Source organism: Mus caroli, unplaced genomic scaffold (genome assembly GCF_978045245.1).
Source record: "Mus caroli unplaced genomic scaffold, Mus_caroli_1 scaffold_15, whole genome shotgun sequence".
Lineage (NCBI taxonomy): Eukaryota > Metazoa > Chordata > Mammalia > Rodentia > Muridae > Mus > Mus caroli.
This window is the reverse complement of record NW_028227270.1, coordinates 90,182,646-90,198,843: the sequence shown is the minus strand read 5'-3', so window position 1 is coordinate 90,198,843 and position 16,198 is coordinate 90,182,646. Positions and strand designations below refer to the sequence as shown.

Below are 16,198 nucleotides of genomic sequence, written 5' to 3'. Positions count from 1 at the left end.
TCTCTATTCCCTTCCCAGGTGTCTAAGGCACTGCAGCTACTCTCACCAAGGATACCAGTGGCACCCTTGCTGCTCAACCCATGATGCCTTTGTTCTTCTCTCTTAATTTTAAAACCAGGAACACTCATTTTTGATTTTTTGAAACCATGTTGTCATGTGGCCATGCTATCCCTGTGACCACTTCTTCACTGTTGCCATTCCAGGTTTGCATTCTTGCAGTCACTTAGTGAGGCCACTCCAGATTCTGCTCTTGGTTTTCTATTTTGTTTTTTCCATCTTCATGAATGAATGCATGAATAGCAAGGGACAGTCTGGGCGCAAACAAGCTCCAAGTCTCTGCATCTTTAGCTCCAAACAACTACCTCTTGGATAGATCTGTCTTCCTTCATGACAGACAATTCCAAACTCACCTGTCAAATGCGAGTTAGGGGCACATTCTATGTTTCCTAGTTCTCAATAGTCCACCATGTTACTGAACTACTCCAGGCAGTTATTCCTGCCCAAGTCCTATCCAGGCTACTTCCTAAGCAGCCCGGACTCCTCCCCTGTACTGGCACCACTCTGCTGCTATAGAATCCCTCCTTGTCCATTCTCAGATATGCCGTTTCCCTGCTTGGACAATTGCATATTTCTGCTCTCTGGACAGCCTCCCAACTCCTCCAAGCAGCTAATAAGGTCCATTACTTCACCATTTTACTATAGCCTGAACTCTTGTAGCTTTCATCACGTGCTTCCCTCCAGCCACAGAGAACGCAAGGCTGCCTCTGGCTCCCTGATGTTCTTTCTAGAATAAGTTTTCCTCAAGTCCAATCTTTCTTCTTTCAGTACAGATCTCACAACACTCCTTCCCTGACCCTCAAAGCCTGGATCATAATTTGCTCCTGTGTGACATATTATACAGCATCCCAATGGTCAGTTACCTGTCAGCTCCTTCACCATGCTAGAAGCACATACAAGTCAGACCCTTGGGACTGCACTACAACTGAAGCACAGTCACTAATATGTTTTTGCTGAGTGACAGAATTAAACAAAGAAAAGTCAATAAACATGCACATAAACATAGCTTTAATTTCTTTTTTTAAACTTACTCCAGGATCCTAGACAGCAGTTCCTTACTTGAGCTAGAGGTTATCTGGTAGCTACTTCTGATTCTTAGGTAATATGGAGCCTCTGTAAGCTATCTTCTCAAACTGACTATGTGAAACATTCTTCTCAGTTAACTTCCTTGAAAATCATTGTCATTTTTCTTTTCATTACTGGTCTGTCTCAACATTTTAATTGCCTAGCTGCATGTTTAATATGTTTCCTTTCCTCTGCTGGTAGCTCTGGGAGACAGAGCCTGCTTCTGTTTCACTCACCACTGTCTATCTAGCACTTGGTATTTGCCTGACTCACAAGTGACTCTGGACATGTCTGATGAAGAGTGGAACTTACCAGGGGCTGATACAATGTCTACAGAATCATGTCCCCTCTTGTAAAATTAACTCTTCTATAAAATAAGGTTCTGTCTATAGCACTAGTCAACAACATCCACAGATTTCTGAAAAAGTGTTCTCTCTCTCTTTTACTTTTGGCACTTGCTTTGGTACTGTGAGGGGCAGTACTGAACAGTAGGGCAGAGGGCCGACAACAATGAAGACAGGTACCAAGATCAGGAAAATCTCATCTTCATCCCCTTAACTACTAAGCACTAACAAGCAAGTGAGCTGGAAGAGAATCTCTTGCCTTTTAGGCTCTTCATGTGGCCTTCTTTGCAGTCCTGCATGAGCTTGAGGGTCCACTTGTGCTGAGCTCCAATACACTGCCAAGCAGGGTCGCCAGGTGCATGGAGGTCGGAAAGATACCTGAGAAGGCAAAGCATGGGCTCCTGTTATAACAGCAAAGGCTAAAACTTAACAAACTAGTAAAGCACTTGCCAATATTTGTCTTTAGTACTTAGTTTATACTGAAATATACTACACTGTTTTCATCAATAGTAAATGACAAAGCTGTTGGGTTTTTACTCTTTTTAAAATTGTATGTGAATGTATGTTTTGCCTTCATTACATAAGTATACCATGTGAGTTCCTGGTGCTGGTTGAGGTCAGAAGATGGTACTGAATGTCCTGAAACTGGTGTCACAGGCAGCTCTGAGCTGCCATGTGGGTACTAGAACTGAACTTAGGTCCTTTAGAAGAGCAGCAAGTGCATGTAACCCAGCGGTAGGATTTCAATTTATCTCTTTGCCAAATAATCAACAAAAAAGACAAAACTGGTTCAACAAAGGCCAAAGGTTGTAAGGATTTGGTGAGAACACTTCTTTACATTTAGACTTATTTTTATTTTATTTAAAGAAAAACATGACAGAAAAAAATCAAAGGGGTGGATAGAGTGAAAAGAAAAGAGGAGGGGGCCAAAGACAGAGAGATAAAGAGAGTGGGGAGGAAGAAAACAGCTGACCAATAGTGATCAGAAGAATTCTACCTCGCATTTACCAATTGCACTTGGTATACTGGCCATCCCTCCTGTTCTCTACCCTACAGATCCACAAGTCACAGACCACATTACAGGACGCATTCGCCACAACCGTGCAATGCAAAACTGCTTGGGGCAGGTTTTCTTTTTTGTTTGAGGAAGAGGGAGACACTAACTTTACATATATAAACAGTCACTTCTCTCAAGTTTTTTTCTATTATTCAAGAGTCATTTCATTAAACCTAGGTGGGAGCCAGCAGAGGAAACTGGGTGAATTTCCCTGCCCCCAATCTCTTTTAGTACAAAATACAGCCACTGGATGGCAATGTGACACTATTCTACAATGACTTCCATATGAGGCCACTAAGATTTAAGGTTTCTTTGACAGCATGCACTTACCTCTAGAGGGTAAATTAATGTACAACTGAGAAACTATTTCTCTATAAAATGTAAAGCAAATGGATGCTTTCTTAACTTTCAACAGTTCTTAAAATATTTAAAGTTTTCTTTGTACAAGAAATACTCAAATCCATGTAGACAATTTAAATATATTTCAATCAAAAATTCTCTGTCAAACATTACTCGTTTGGTTCTGAGCCCTTATATAATACACACATATCAACTCTAGAAGTATGTTCAAATGAACTTATTGCACTAAAATACTTTTTAACCCTCAGCTATCATTTGCCTTGAGGTTAAAAATTTGTGGTCTATGAAAATGTTCATTGATGGTTACAAGCTGTGACCTTAGCCGTGTCTTAATCACTGTGGGGCATACCCACATTTCTTCAGTAGTGGGTACTCATTACTCAGACATCTCAATTAGCAGCTAATTAGAGGAGAAACAAATCCATTTTGTAATAAGTTCACAACAAACAAGATGTTGAATAGAAACCTGACATGCATTAGGAATGCGCCAGGCAACCCTGACCTTCAGGAGCTAATAGCCAGAGACCTGACTCCCCAGAGAGCAGAGCTCTGCCGGATCAGCACCATGATGGCTGTCTGCCCTCCCTGTGACTGTCCACAGGCTGCAAACAACTATGTTTATGTGCTGGAAGGTAGGAAGCCAACTTTAAAAAAGAAAAAAGGATTTTACCCATATAAAGAAGGCACCTATAAGCCTTCCTTATTTATAAGAGCACTACCCTCAGAAGAAAACCACATTCCAACAAATTACATTTAGCTTAGTATGAGGAATTCAGTGCAAACAAAGTTCTCCAAATCCACTCTGATTTTTTCCTCTCCCAAGAGCTTTTCTCTTTTATTATTTGGGATATAAATACAGCAAATAGTAGCTTATGCCTTTCCTTCCCTGAGAACATACTGCTGATCCTTCCTGCTGAGAGTCATCTACTGCAATATCTCCCTATCTGGCTGCTTTACATCTGGCTACTTCAGAACTAACACTTTGCTTCAGCCCCAGTTGAGAGGCTATCAACAGCGCAGCACAGCAACACTCTTACATGAGAGGCTTCCTCCTCCTTGTGAAGCCCCCGCTAGGGCTGCGGGCAGTGTATCACTTGGGCTCCTTAGCAGTAGCCCAGCAGACTTGCTTTGTATGTTCTAAAATTGTAAATCTCTTTAGCTCGTACATTATGTCTCTAAAAGTTTTAGTAACTCCATACCATCTTAATATAAAATTGAAGAAACTTAGAAACATTTTATGTAGAATGATGAAGTTACTGTCTCAGAAAATCTAGAAAATGTTTTGGTTGCAAAGTACAGTGTTAGTTCTAGACTTCAATAAGTTTTTTTTCTTTTTAGTACCAAGCTTAAACCTAGCAGTTTCATTAAAAGAATCTTTGTTTAGTGATACAAGTTACTGCTTTTCTTTTTAGCTGATATGCTAGAGCACATTCTGAAGAAGGCTTCTGGAAAGGCAGGGAGGCGGAGGAAAGGATCTTAGTTCTCATGAGTAGAGACTCAGACTTTTAGAATTTGAGGAGGAGGAACATTTTCAGGGAAACTCTGGTCTCAATTCTCAGGAAAACAAAACAAAGGAAATCTAAAAGCATTTTCAGTCACCCTCCTTGGGCTTCTCAAGGGTTCCAGGAATAGGGACACAGTGGTGGAGGGGGTGAAGGGGGGAAGAGAGAGAGAGAAACAGAGAGAGAGAGAGAGAGAGAGAGAGAGAGAGAAACAGAGAGACAGAGAAATGAGAGAGACAGAGAGAGAGAAAGAGAAAGAGACAGAGAGAGTGAAAACACACGCTGAGCACGGCTTCTTGCTAAGCTACAGGAAGAGGCTATCTTCAGTTATGCCCAGGAGAGCAGGCAACACAGCAACAGTGAATTATCACTCTTACTGTACATGGCAGAGTGGATCTGACACACAGCTGTGCACAGGCTGTCTCTGGCTTTACTTGGTGCCCACAGGACCTATTGCCATAGATGTTAAAGTCAAACAGACTTGACCTGGTTCTGAGCTCTCCCCCCCCCCCCCCCCCCCCAGACAGGGTTTCTCTGTATAGCCCTGGCTGTCCTGGAACTCACTTTGTAGACCAGGCTGGCCTCAAACTCAGAAATCCGCCTGCCTCTGCCTCCCAAGTGCTGGGATTAAAGGTGTGCGCCACCACTGCCCAGCTCTGAGCTTATTTTTTAAACCACTAATGAATAGAAATGTAATTCTCAGATTTGTGCCCACAAGTTTAATGTACTTCTGAAAATAAATTTAGCTCACGCACACAGGAGGAGCAAGCTAACCTTCTAACACATAAGCAGCAAAGCTTCTTCAAGGCACTTAGCTAACTCACTCAGAGTTTATTTCCACTTTAAATTGTGCAGTTTTGCAAGTCAGGAAAGTTCCTCAAAAAGGTTTCCTCAGAAAGGTGGAGGAAGAAAGGCAAGGGTGGGCTCTGACACCAGTTGTAGTGGCTATGTGTGCTGGACCCTTTGACCAGAGAGGAAACACAGTTAGCACTCAGCCCAGTGTGGGTACACGGCCTGCATTTGCTAGGAGCAGTAATCAGTTTCACTGTTCTCTGGTTCCACTGCTAAATCCTCTGTCCTACATCTGCTTCCACTGTTCCTATCCTAGAAGATAATTTAGTGCAGGTCCTTAGCCCCTCTAGGCCTACAGACAGTATTTTCTAGATCCATAAGATGACCACAGACAAATACATATGCATACATATATGAAGTCTATCATCATCTTAGAGGTACTGAAATTAGTAAATTTCATTAATTAAGGAAGTCACTGAATTTGGGAAATAGCACTTTACTCTAAACTCAGATAGCATAGCAGAAAATTAAGTCAGTATTTTTAAATCTCAGTTACAAAAATCTGGTAACTTATGCTTCAAGTCCAAATGCAGTGTAAGCTATGTACAGCTGAACCTCCCTGTCTGCTCCTTTGTGCTAGGCACTGGGCTAACTCCCTACGAGCACCACCTTCTCAACAGCCCTGCGGCACAGTCATGTTGCTTGTTCCGTTCCCTCTGCAGATGAAGACACTGAAGAGCAGGACTCCAGAGCTGCCCAGGATGAAAGGCTCTCACTCCTGCAGAGCTGCTCATCCTCTTAGCTTCTCCACTACCCTGAGGCCATCTCTCCTAGTACTGCTGAGTATTTCTAAATGTATTGCCAACGGAAAACTATTTCCACAGTTACTTCTCTCCAGGATCACTGAGGCATGTACATCAGACATATTGTCAAGGGAAACCTTCCATATCCTTCACTACTGTCAAGCCATGGTACACTTGTGGGCTATAACTTCCCACCTTGGGGAGAATGGCATTTGCAGGTGCAGCACCCAGTCCACCAGGGGAGTCAGGTGGTAACCATTACTGAGCAGAAAAAAAAGGTCTGAGCAATGAGACTGCTTTTCCTTTGACCAACCTGGAAGGCTGTCTTTCCTTCAAAGGGTGGTGGCAGGGTTGAGGGGTGGGGTGTCTCTATAACTGCTTCCAATGTATTTATATTCGAGGAATATTCTTGTCCTATACCAAATATCCCTATCTATTGTCTTCCCTTTTACCATTTCGTCAGTACTTTGATTCCCCCAAATTAGGTTTGTGGGTTTCACACTATATCTATACATATATGCAATCTATCAGAATCCTTGCACACAATTTACCTTATGTAGCGCTTCTGGTCATGTAAGGTTGATGGAGTCTCGAGCAATTTCTTTAGAAGTAACTCTCTGAGATCTTCAATTCCTGCTTCTACTTCAGCATAATCTATTTTTAAAGGATGCAAGATTGACAGAACTGAATTCAAAATCAAGTTTCAGAAAGCAGAATTCTGGTTGCTTTTTGACTGAGAAGAGACACAAGGGACCTTTGTGGAGGGATCAAAACACATCATCTCAAGTGTATAGGAGGCATGAACGTTTGTCAGAGTTCAGTGACCTGTAACATGTAAGGTCTGTGCATTTCACTGCATGCAAATTTCACTACAGTAAAGAAATAAATTCTGCGTTCTGAAACCTTATGGATTTCATTCTTTTAAATTTAATAAGACCTGTGGTATTTCTCCTAGTTAATAAGTTTTTAACCGTAAGCTACCTAAGCTTTTATTTTCTGTAAACCTGGTATAGAGTAATTTTTTCAAAGTACTGAGTTTGCTTTAGAGTCAAGTAGAACTCATAAATGCACTGTTTTAGCTTGAAGAGGGGAGACTGAAATGCAGATTTCCATGTCTGTGAAAAACTTACCATTGCTTCTCTCTAGTGTGAAAGTTTTTAATGCATTGTGATTAAAAAACAGCAAAGCATCTGAGACTGGCACTGCCACGGACTCGCATTCCCACCACACAGCAGTAGGAAACCCGTGAGGTTAGTTTGCACTGATTGTTTTACATTTTAAAGAAGAACCATATAAACCAGATCTCAGAGGCAAGCAGCGCTCTGCAGCATAGACACTCACTCCACCATCCTCCTGCAAGAGGAAAGAATAGGGCTAAAAGTAATAAAGAAATCTTACATTTCTTGAAAACTTGCACCTCCGTTTTCCCAAAGAGCGATTTGGCTTTTTCATAATCGTTAATAACTACATCATAATCCCCCTTGAAAATAAGAAACACGTTGTGAGATCATTAGGAAAGAACAATGAGCCCATGGTTAATATAAAATATCTTATTTTATATTATCTTATATATTTTAACCACATCTCTAAGATCAGCAACATCTATAACTGCACACATACATATGCTGTACCTTTTGAATATTCCGTTTAATATTGAGAGGAAGGTTGAAGAGAAATTTAAATCGCTGAAGGACGTTGAGTGCGTTCCTAGTGGAATCTGCCTTGTCTTTCCGACCTAATACTTCTTGGAACAATGTGTCAGCGGTGTTACTTGCTCCTGTTGTAAACAGAGAAAGGAAGGTGGGTGACAGTGACCTGAGTCTGAGCACTAAAAGCAAACGGTAATGTTATACTGCACTGAAATTCAGGAGACTTTTAAAAAGTTTGATAAAATGAAATTTCTAATTTTTAAAGTCCTTTCATATGTTAAGAATGGTATCTAATTAAAAGCAACATTTACTAAATAAGCCCAAATAACTTTCTCCAAAATGCATCTATACTTATTTTAATCTTCTAAATTTTATAACAACTCTGGATATTTAAAGAACACACACAAGCCACTTAAATTTTATTAATTCTGCATCACACTACAGTTAATAAATGGGATATGGGAAACTGTCTTCAGAAAAAATATTTTTAAAAAAAACATTAAAGCTAACCCTATTTCTTGACAAAATTATCCCTCTATGTTGTAAGCACAGAAAATTATATAAACCTTAAAATGACAAAATCTTAACACAGCATCATTACTGTTTCTTAAATCAGCTAAATCTTGTAAACTCATGTATGACCAGGATATTTTGTATGATTCTTTCCTTTAAAAAGTAAAAATTATACATATCACTTTAAATGAGTGCTGTTTTTCTAAGGCAAAATTTGCTATATACAAAAATAGTTTAAATTTTGCAACATGTGAATTAATTTTAATTAGCTACAAGGAAAAAAAGAGAGCAAGAATAAACTGCTTTCAGCTGTTTGACCTGCTTGTAAAAAGTTTCTACATTATCTGGTCTAGTGACTATACTTTAAGCAAAGATGAAAAACTCACCTCGCCTCGCTGGGTGGCTTGCACACCACAGCCACACTGTGGGTGGCCTGATCCTGTTAAAAGTCGTCTTTGTAACATGATTGTTTTATCTAAATAATGTTTAAATTCTGTTGAAATTTTAAAGGCCTGATATAAAAACTTCGTTTGGTCAAGAGAGCTGTTTTTCCCACATGGTATTTAATGTGGATACTAAACCTCTCTCTATTGTGGGATGAGAAATACATTTCCTTCTTGCATCAAGCCATGGAATGAAGGCTTGAGAGAGCACTGAAATCTAATTTGAATTTTAAAACTTTCTTCAGAAAAAACTATCTTAAAGCATTTGCTTATCATTTTAAAAGTATAAACATCATGAGTTTAAGCTTTGTAACTTAAATTTGACATGGAACAGAATCTTTTCTGTTTATTTATTTATTTACATGTAAAGTTTGGGTTTCACACGAGCAAATTCCTTTTTCTATGCAATGAAAGAATTCAGAGCAAACAGTCTGAATTCAAATTATTCTCATCATTCTAAAGTAATAAAAAAAATTCCAGCCAATAATTTGAACTCTAAAAATATGAAAACAAGAACAGGTATAAAATATACTACCCTTGAATAAAATACATATATTTCCTATAGATAATTTTATAAGAAGAAATTTAAACTGAAATTAAAATTTATGCCAAAATTTGTGAACTGAGAACCTGAATTTATACAAAGTTAAAAATTATATAGACAACTTTCACTAGCAAACTATGATTTTTCTGTGATTTGTACTGCATTTACAATAAAAATATGGTTCATAATTCTGACATTATGAAAGATATTAAATGATAAAATGTTTCAGAGCAATGAAACTAAGATCCATCTACACATCATATATAGTCACCAGCAGTCACAAAATGCTTTGAGAATCTCCTATGACTGGAAGGAGACAAGAGCACTATGCAGAGGAACGGGGTCCTCATCACATGTGGGGCTAATGATGTGGACAAAGACATCAGCTGGATGTCCACAAAGCCACCCCACCAAAATCCTCCATGTGTGTTAATTCACATACACCTTGCTCCACCCTCACACTAAGAATGCCCGATTTTAAGGCAACTGATATGGTTTTGGATGTCCACTGAATGAACACAGAATAAATGCATGTGGACTAGAGGGCCATGCATGCACGCCTTTGCCCTCAGATGCACAGTTTAATAGAAGCTGATGCTAGGCCTTTCTCCTTGTCTGAGAATGGCTTTCTCAGCAGTTCATTTGGATAATGACTATCACTGTCTCATACATGGGCCCCAGGAACTAACTAACTAACTAACTAACTAACTAACTAACTAACTAACCACAAAGCCCTTATGCCACCACAGTGGGCGCACAGAGCAGTGAAATGTGCCCTAGGGTATCAAGGGAAGAAGTTGCTGTCACACTATACACTAATCCATTACACTCACACCTGTCTCTTACAGACACCTAGAAGATCTACTTTTGTCATTCTAATGGCATATTATAATTTCAGACATATTTATTTAGAGTAGACATTAGGCTGTCTCCTATTTCAAGGTGACGACACTAGTCTCTTTCTTTGTAAGGACAACTTGAGAAGAGAGTTTACAGAAGTGAGGTGTGTGTGTGTGTTGTGCCTCATAGGAATATAGGGGCTAGAACAACACAGGATGGTTCCCAACCATCACACAGTTTGTCCCAGGGAGAGACAAGGTATTGAAAACAGAAAAGCAAATGTGAAAAGTAGCTGGAGAATTAAAGTACCTCAAAAAATGCACACTGGTACTTGGCAAAGGCAGGGCCTCCCAAAGACTAAACCTCTGAGTGCCTCTGTTTCAACAGGCGCCAGGAAGGCTAGCTAGTTGCTTTCTGTAACTGGGTGACAGCACACAATGCCTAAGACAGTGTGCACTAGTTACTCACACAACCAGCAAACATGTCACATCCTGGGGCCCTACAGATCCATGTGGTATGCACGCGTGCGCACACACACACACACACGGGCACACACACATACACACACACAATTACTTCCCACTAGAGTTTACGACCTTTTCCAATATAGGTTTCAGAGCAACTTTACAGCACCAGGCATGAACCTAAAGATCACAGACGTGTTAGTCGCTCTCATGTTAGTCACACGGCTATTGCACTGGTGCACATTCCGTGCCTGCCAGGTCAATTCAACAGCCTGCTGGTCCGACTCTGGGTAAGATTGTATTCATATATTTCTATCCAAAAAGCATGTAAAGCTCATTTGCTCAGATTAATACAAAAAGGATGTAGTGAAAGCTAGAAAGATACTTGGTGATCAACTCTCAGGGATTCCAGACTCAAAAGTTACACAAAAACTCAACAGAATTTTCTCTATTCTCTCCTTGTGTCCTAAACTGGCTCTATTACCTGAGACTAGAAATGTAAATGTCTCACAAACCATTTTCCTTTTCAAATTACATATACACAACCAATGTTTCAATACTCCCATCCTCATTTCTGCCCTGCCATGGGCTCCTTGTCTACTTTCCACGTCAGCTACTGAGCTCACCACAGCTGCTGCCCTTTTCCTGGTCTCCTGTTGAATCGACAGAGAGCCCATCCAGCCTGCTCCTCTAAGCGCTCCATCACACGGCTTCCCGCTGAGCTCCTTTGGATGCTCACCATCTTCGAGGCTAACTCTACTCTAAGGAGAACTCTGGTGGGCACAGAGTTTACATCACTCCTGCTCACTAGCTTGCAGCCTGTCTCCTATCTAGAGCCACTGCCTCCCTTTCATGCTGCTGAAGCCCTGCAAGAGACACACCTGCATCCACCTACCCCACTGCCTGCCTGCCACACTCTGCTTATCTGTGTGGCTGTGTGCTATGTCTCTTTTAAGACGCAGAGATGGCTTAGGTAAATACTTCTTTACGTAAAATTCAGAATATATTCATTTAAACAAGGTTTATGACTTAGTGCTTAGAGGCAAATGCTCAACAAACCCCAAGACAAGCAATAACCACAGGAGTGATAAACAAAGGGACGGGTTTTAAGTCCTGTTAAATCCAGAAACTTAGATGGAATGTCCAAGGATTCAAATTCTACCACCAAGAAAAGCCTCCACCAAAGGTAGCATTCTTTCTACAAAATATTTTCTTACTGACATCACTGGACCTATGAAGAAAATGGTTACATAAGACCCAGGATGTTCTACTCATGGGACTAAACCAAGCCATAAAAACAAAATTCACTTTGTTTCATAACCCTGAATTCATAAAATCTCTAAACATCTATGTGAGGTTGCTTCATTTTTTTAACCCTTCTTTCCAAGGGAACCATGTATTCAAGGCTATCTTATGAACATTACTTCATATTACACAGTGACTACATGTGGGAAACATAACTTACATTTAAAACATGTAATAATTTTAATAATAGTACAAATTAATTTATCTGATGAATTTCTTCTGCTATTGGGGCAAGTACCTTGGAATGTCAGAAAAAGAACAAAAGGGAAAAAGGAGGAAACAGAAAACGTGGGAGTCTGTTGGACCATCAACTTTTACAGAATGTTCTAGAGTATGTCCCTCTGGGGAAGGGCAAAGTGTAAACAAACAGACGATGCCTGGGCATCTGCTGTGCAGGAGCTGAGGCTCTGCCCTGTGTGCCGGCAGGTCTGATGATGGAGATGCCGGTGTCTACTCAGTAGTAACCCTGGCTGCTGTCTCAGTGCCGGTTTGTTTCCAAGTAGCAAATTACAGTTCTTGAGAAATGTAACTAAGTAAAATGCAAACAGATTCATTTCATTCTATTGTCCTTGAGGTTTTGTAAGTCGTTACCATGCCCTTGCCCTGGGAAATTCCGCAGACCTGCACTGCACCTTGTTCTAAAGACCATCAACACTCGTCACTAGTCCACAAACTTACTATTGAGGACATTCTCCAATTTCTGTGTCATGGATCCTTCTACCTTTTCAGTTCCATCTGCTTCTAGTTTTTGATGGATAGCTAGGAAAAAGCAAACAAACCTAGTTACAACGTGGGCCACTTTAATGGACAGAAAGATAAAAAAAGCCTTTTAAAGCCATTGAAAAACAATTTTACAAATTGTTCTATTATTTTCACCATTCAAGAGGAACATATATATGCAGTATTCTGGGAAAACACAGATGATACTATTTATATTGTTCACACCTTAACATTATTCAAGTAGCATACAATAGACACACTCATCTGGCCTTCAATATACACTTGAAAAAGAAAAGCGAAAGCGGGACTTCAGGCTCTGTGGGTCTTTAGCACAATCTTCACGTGGCCATAGGAAATCATTCTTCTACCTCAGCAAGATAGAAAGTACTGCTTTGGGTTCTACCAACCTCAAAAAATTTAATTTCAGACCTGGACTATCACATGGGGAATACATATTAGTTCTCTTATATTCACAATAATTTCCTAGAGGTTCCATGGAAACATTTCAAAACACATATCAAAGTACCAACACTGGGTAGAGAAAGTATGTAAGTGTGTGTGTGTGTGTGTGTGTGTGTGTGTGTGTGTGTAGGCAGGGGTGGGGTGGGTGGGTGTTTACATACCTTGACTCAGTAATAAAGAATACTGGAGAATGAAGAGGGAAAGTTTAAAACAGCTCTCAGGCTTATTTTGGTAAGGAATTAAGACTATGATTTCAAATTTTAAAGCTGTGACAAAATGAAGCCAGAAGAGCAAACCCTAGTTGAACTGTGACTATGCATTTAGTGCTCCACTTCTGAGGTGCGTGTGTCATCCACTGACAGTGATGTGCATCCCAGTATTTACATCTGGATGATGAGAAAGAAGACCGTGGTAACACCCAAATAAACATGTCTCACAAGCTCACCAAGCCAAATTTGGAATGTGAGCTTGGGCAGTCAGGTTCCAGTCCTTAAGGCCTCAGTCCTTGCTGCCCACGCAGCTCAGATCAGTAACTAACTCACACGACCTAGGCTTCTGTTTGCATGTCTGTAAAATGAGAGCAGTAAACTTACTGTGCCTTTGGGGAACTGTAGTCACTTGTAAAAAAGAAGTTTCTCCTCACAACAGTGGCAGAAGCAGCCTGGGTTTCCACTTTTTCACACAATTTGCTCAAGTGAAAACCCAAATGCAAGATGTTCCACTTTGTGGTCTTTCAGTGAACCAAACAGCACTTTTGAATATTAATTAGGCACTCACTAACATTCACATGGTGAATCTGTTATAGCTTCTGCTTGGTTGCCTAGACAGGTGCCAGTTTATGCTTCAGAAACAAACAAGCCTACTTCATGTAAATGTGGATGTGTCTATTTCTTTTACGAGACTTATATAACTCAATTTGATGCACTGGTCTTTTTAAAAAAAACTCAGTAAGTTTTTAAAATTTAAATTCAGTGTTCAAATACTTTTGAATACGTTCTCAAGTCCAGAGAATGTTTATTTTTCTGTTCATTATAATTAGCCTTTAATCCTAATTATGTTCTTTACAATACATTTTCCTGTAATGTTACCTCAATTTTGTTTTACATCCTAAAACACACAAACTGTTTTTACTGAATTGAATCAACACATTCATAAAAGAAGAAACAAACACACGGGGGAGGGACAGTCACTGCTTTTTAAAAATTGTCTTTGTTGATTCAGAGTAAAGAACATGTGAATCTTTACTGGCTCAAACTTAAATTACACAGTAGAAATGACCCAACATATTCCCACACATCAAAGCTTAAACTTGCATTCAACTTGTAAAGTTAAATGGAAGAGAATGTTCCTGCGTGTAAGCATTAAAAGCTACATTAGGCAGACTGCTCCAGGGAAGCAGGTCTGCCCACAGCACATGTAGCACTGCTGTAATGATGCTCTGACAAGCTTGGTTGCAAAAGCAGGGCTGGCCCTGTGCAGCTCACTGTCCTGAGCTCCTGAGCGGGCAGACAGCACATGCTCCACAGCCTCACTGCAAATGTTATTCTCTAAGTGAGAACCAACAATACAGGAAACTGTGTGGCCACATTTTCTGATGCTGACATAAGCCATCACTGATCAGCAGGTCAAGACAGGGTGACCTGGTTCTCTGAGCTCAGTTTACAGCCCTTTCTGCTGACAGAGCAACTTCCTCCAACTCATCTCTACCACAGCAGAGCCACTGTCAAGCTGTCAGCCAAGCATGAGGTCTAAGAGACACTGGGATCTGATAAAAGCAATCCTATTTTCCAGAAAATTAAACCAAATAACCCAATGTCTGGTTCATTTGGCCTTTTATTTTCTCTGAAAACATTTTTAAATAGAATAACTCAATAAGCAACTGGGTACATGATCACAGGTTTGTTATTGTTTCTAATCTATTAGAAACTTAAATATGTGTGCTAGTTGAACATCATAAGCTTAAAGTTAGGAAACAAAAAGGTATTATAAGAGCACTAGTTAAAGAAAAATTGAAGTTCTAGGAAAGGGTCTGCTATTTCTTTTGAACTACATCATTGTCTCACTGTCTGTAAAACATACACACTGCGCAAAATATGAAACTGCAACTTCAGTCAAAAAACTCAAAATGCCTAAGCATGCACTTACATAGATGCCACTGTTAAATAAGGCACGCACACACACACACACACACACACACACACACACACACACACACAGAGAGAGAGAGAGAGAGAGAGAGAGAGAATATCTATAAAAATGCAAGGCCATACTCTATGCTCTAACCACTGTGCTTGCCTGCTAGCCTGTATGAGTCAGAACATTAAAGCCAGAGCAGAGACTATTTCCATAAACAACCACAGAGTAAAAATGTTACAGCCTTTACTCTGCAGTCATTATCTTCATCATTTTTTTTTTCTTACAGCTACCCTTAAAAGCATGGCCAAGGTTAGCTCCAGGTCTATATAGATAGGCTGTAGCTTAGTCATGTTAATGTCCAGACTCTGAAGGATATACTTAATAAACGAGACATGGATGAGATGAAATATGTATTTTGTTAATTCAAATTCATTAAAATGCCCATTAAGCATTTGGTTTCTATTAACTATCATAGAAAAGTGTCCTCAAGGACACTGCATTACATGTGGTGGTACTGGAAGGTGGGTCATTTGGGCATGCCCTTAAAGGGAAAACTGCTGCTTTGGGCCCTGCCTCTGGTTCCTTTTTGCTTTCTGTTGAGTGTGTTCTGCCATATACTCCACCACGACAAGATGCCTCATTAGAGAACCAAAGCAACAACCACCCCCAAACCTAGGCAACGTAGAACAAAATCCCTGAAACCAAGAGCCAAAATAAACCTTTTTTCTTGTAAGTCAATTATCACAAATATTTAGTTATAGTAACAGAAAGTAACAGAAAGCTAACACAGTGGTTAAATCATATGTAACATTTAAATTGGGCAAGTAACCTCTCATTCCTTTTCTTCCCTAATTATACTGTAAATAAAAACTAATAAAAACAATCTCAGTTGCCACATAAAGCCAACAGGTAGGAATGACTCACTCAGGGAACTGAGTCCTAGCACTCTGCCTACACTACATCATACATCAACAGGACGTGCCAGACAGAAAATGCCAAACCCCAGCTCAGCTTCAGGATTCCTGGAGCAGCTACAACATGCAAAATGGTACTGAGTGGCTTGTGTATGAACTCTGCTTTGGTCTCTTTACGTACTGCCAAGAACATTCATTCAATCTGGCCACAGCAAAACAGTCACAATT

General features: G+C 40.0%; 1 protein-coding gene across 3 annotated transcripts in view; it reads right to left on the bottom strand.

Annotated features, from left to right (window-relative positions):
• Exoc2 (exocyst complex component 2) overlaps nucleotides 1-16,198 on the bottom strand; it is a 171,886-nt gene that overhangs the window by 89,809 nt on the left and 65,879 nt on the right. For all 3 annotated transcript variants that reach the window (XM_021180205.3, XM_085831196.1, XM_085831195.1), the window contains exons 7-11: nucleotides 12,417-12,497; nucleotides 7,612-7,757; nucleotides 7,379-7,460; nucleotides 6,532-6,634; nucleotides 1,726-1,844 (exon numbers count right to left, since the gene is read on the bottom strand). In XM_021180205.3, coding sequence (XP_021035864.1) covers nucleotides 1,726-1,844; nucleotides 6,532-6,634; nucleotides 7,379-7,460; nucleotides 7,612-7,757; nucleotides 12,417-12,497 — 531 coding nt within the window. The remainder of the gene's footprint in view (nucleotides 1-1,725; nucleotides 1,845-6,531; nucleotides 6,635-7,378; nucleotides 7,461-7,611; nucleotides 7,758-12,416; nucleotides 12,498-16,198) is intronic.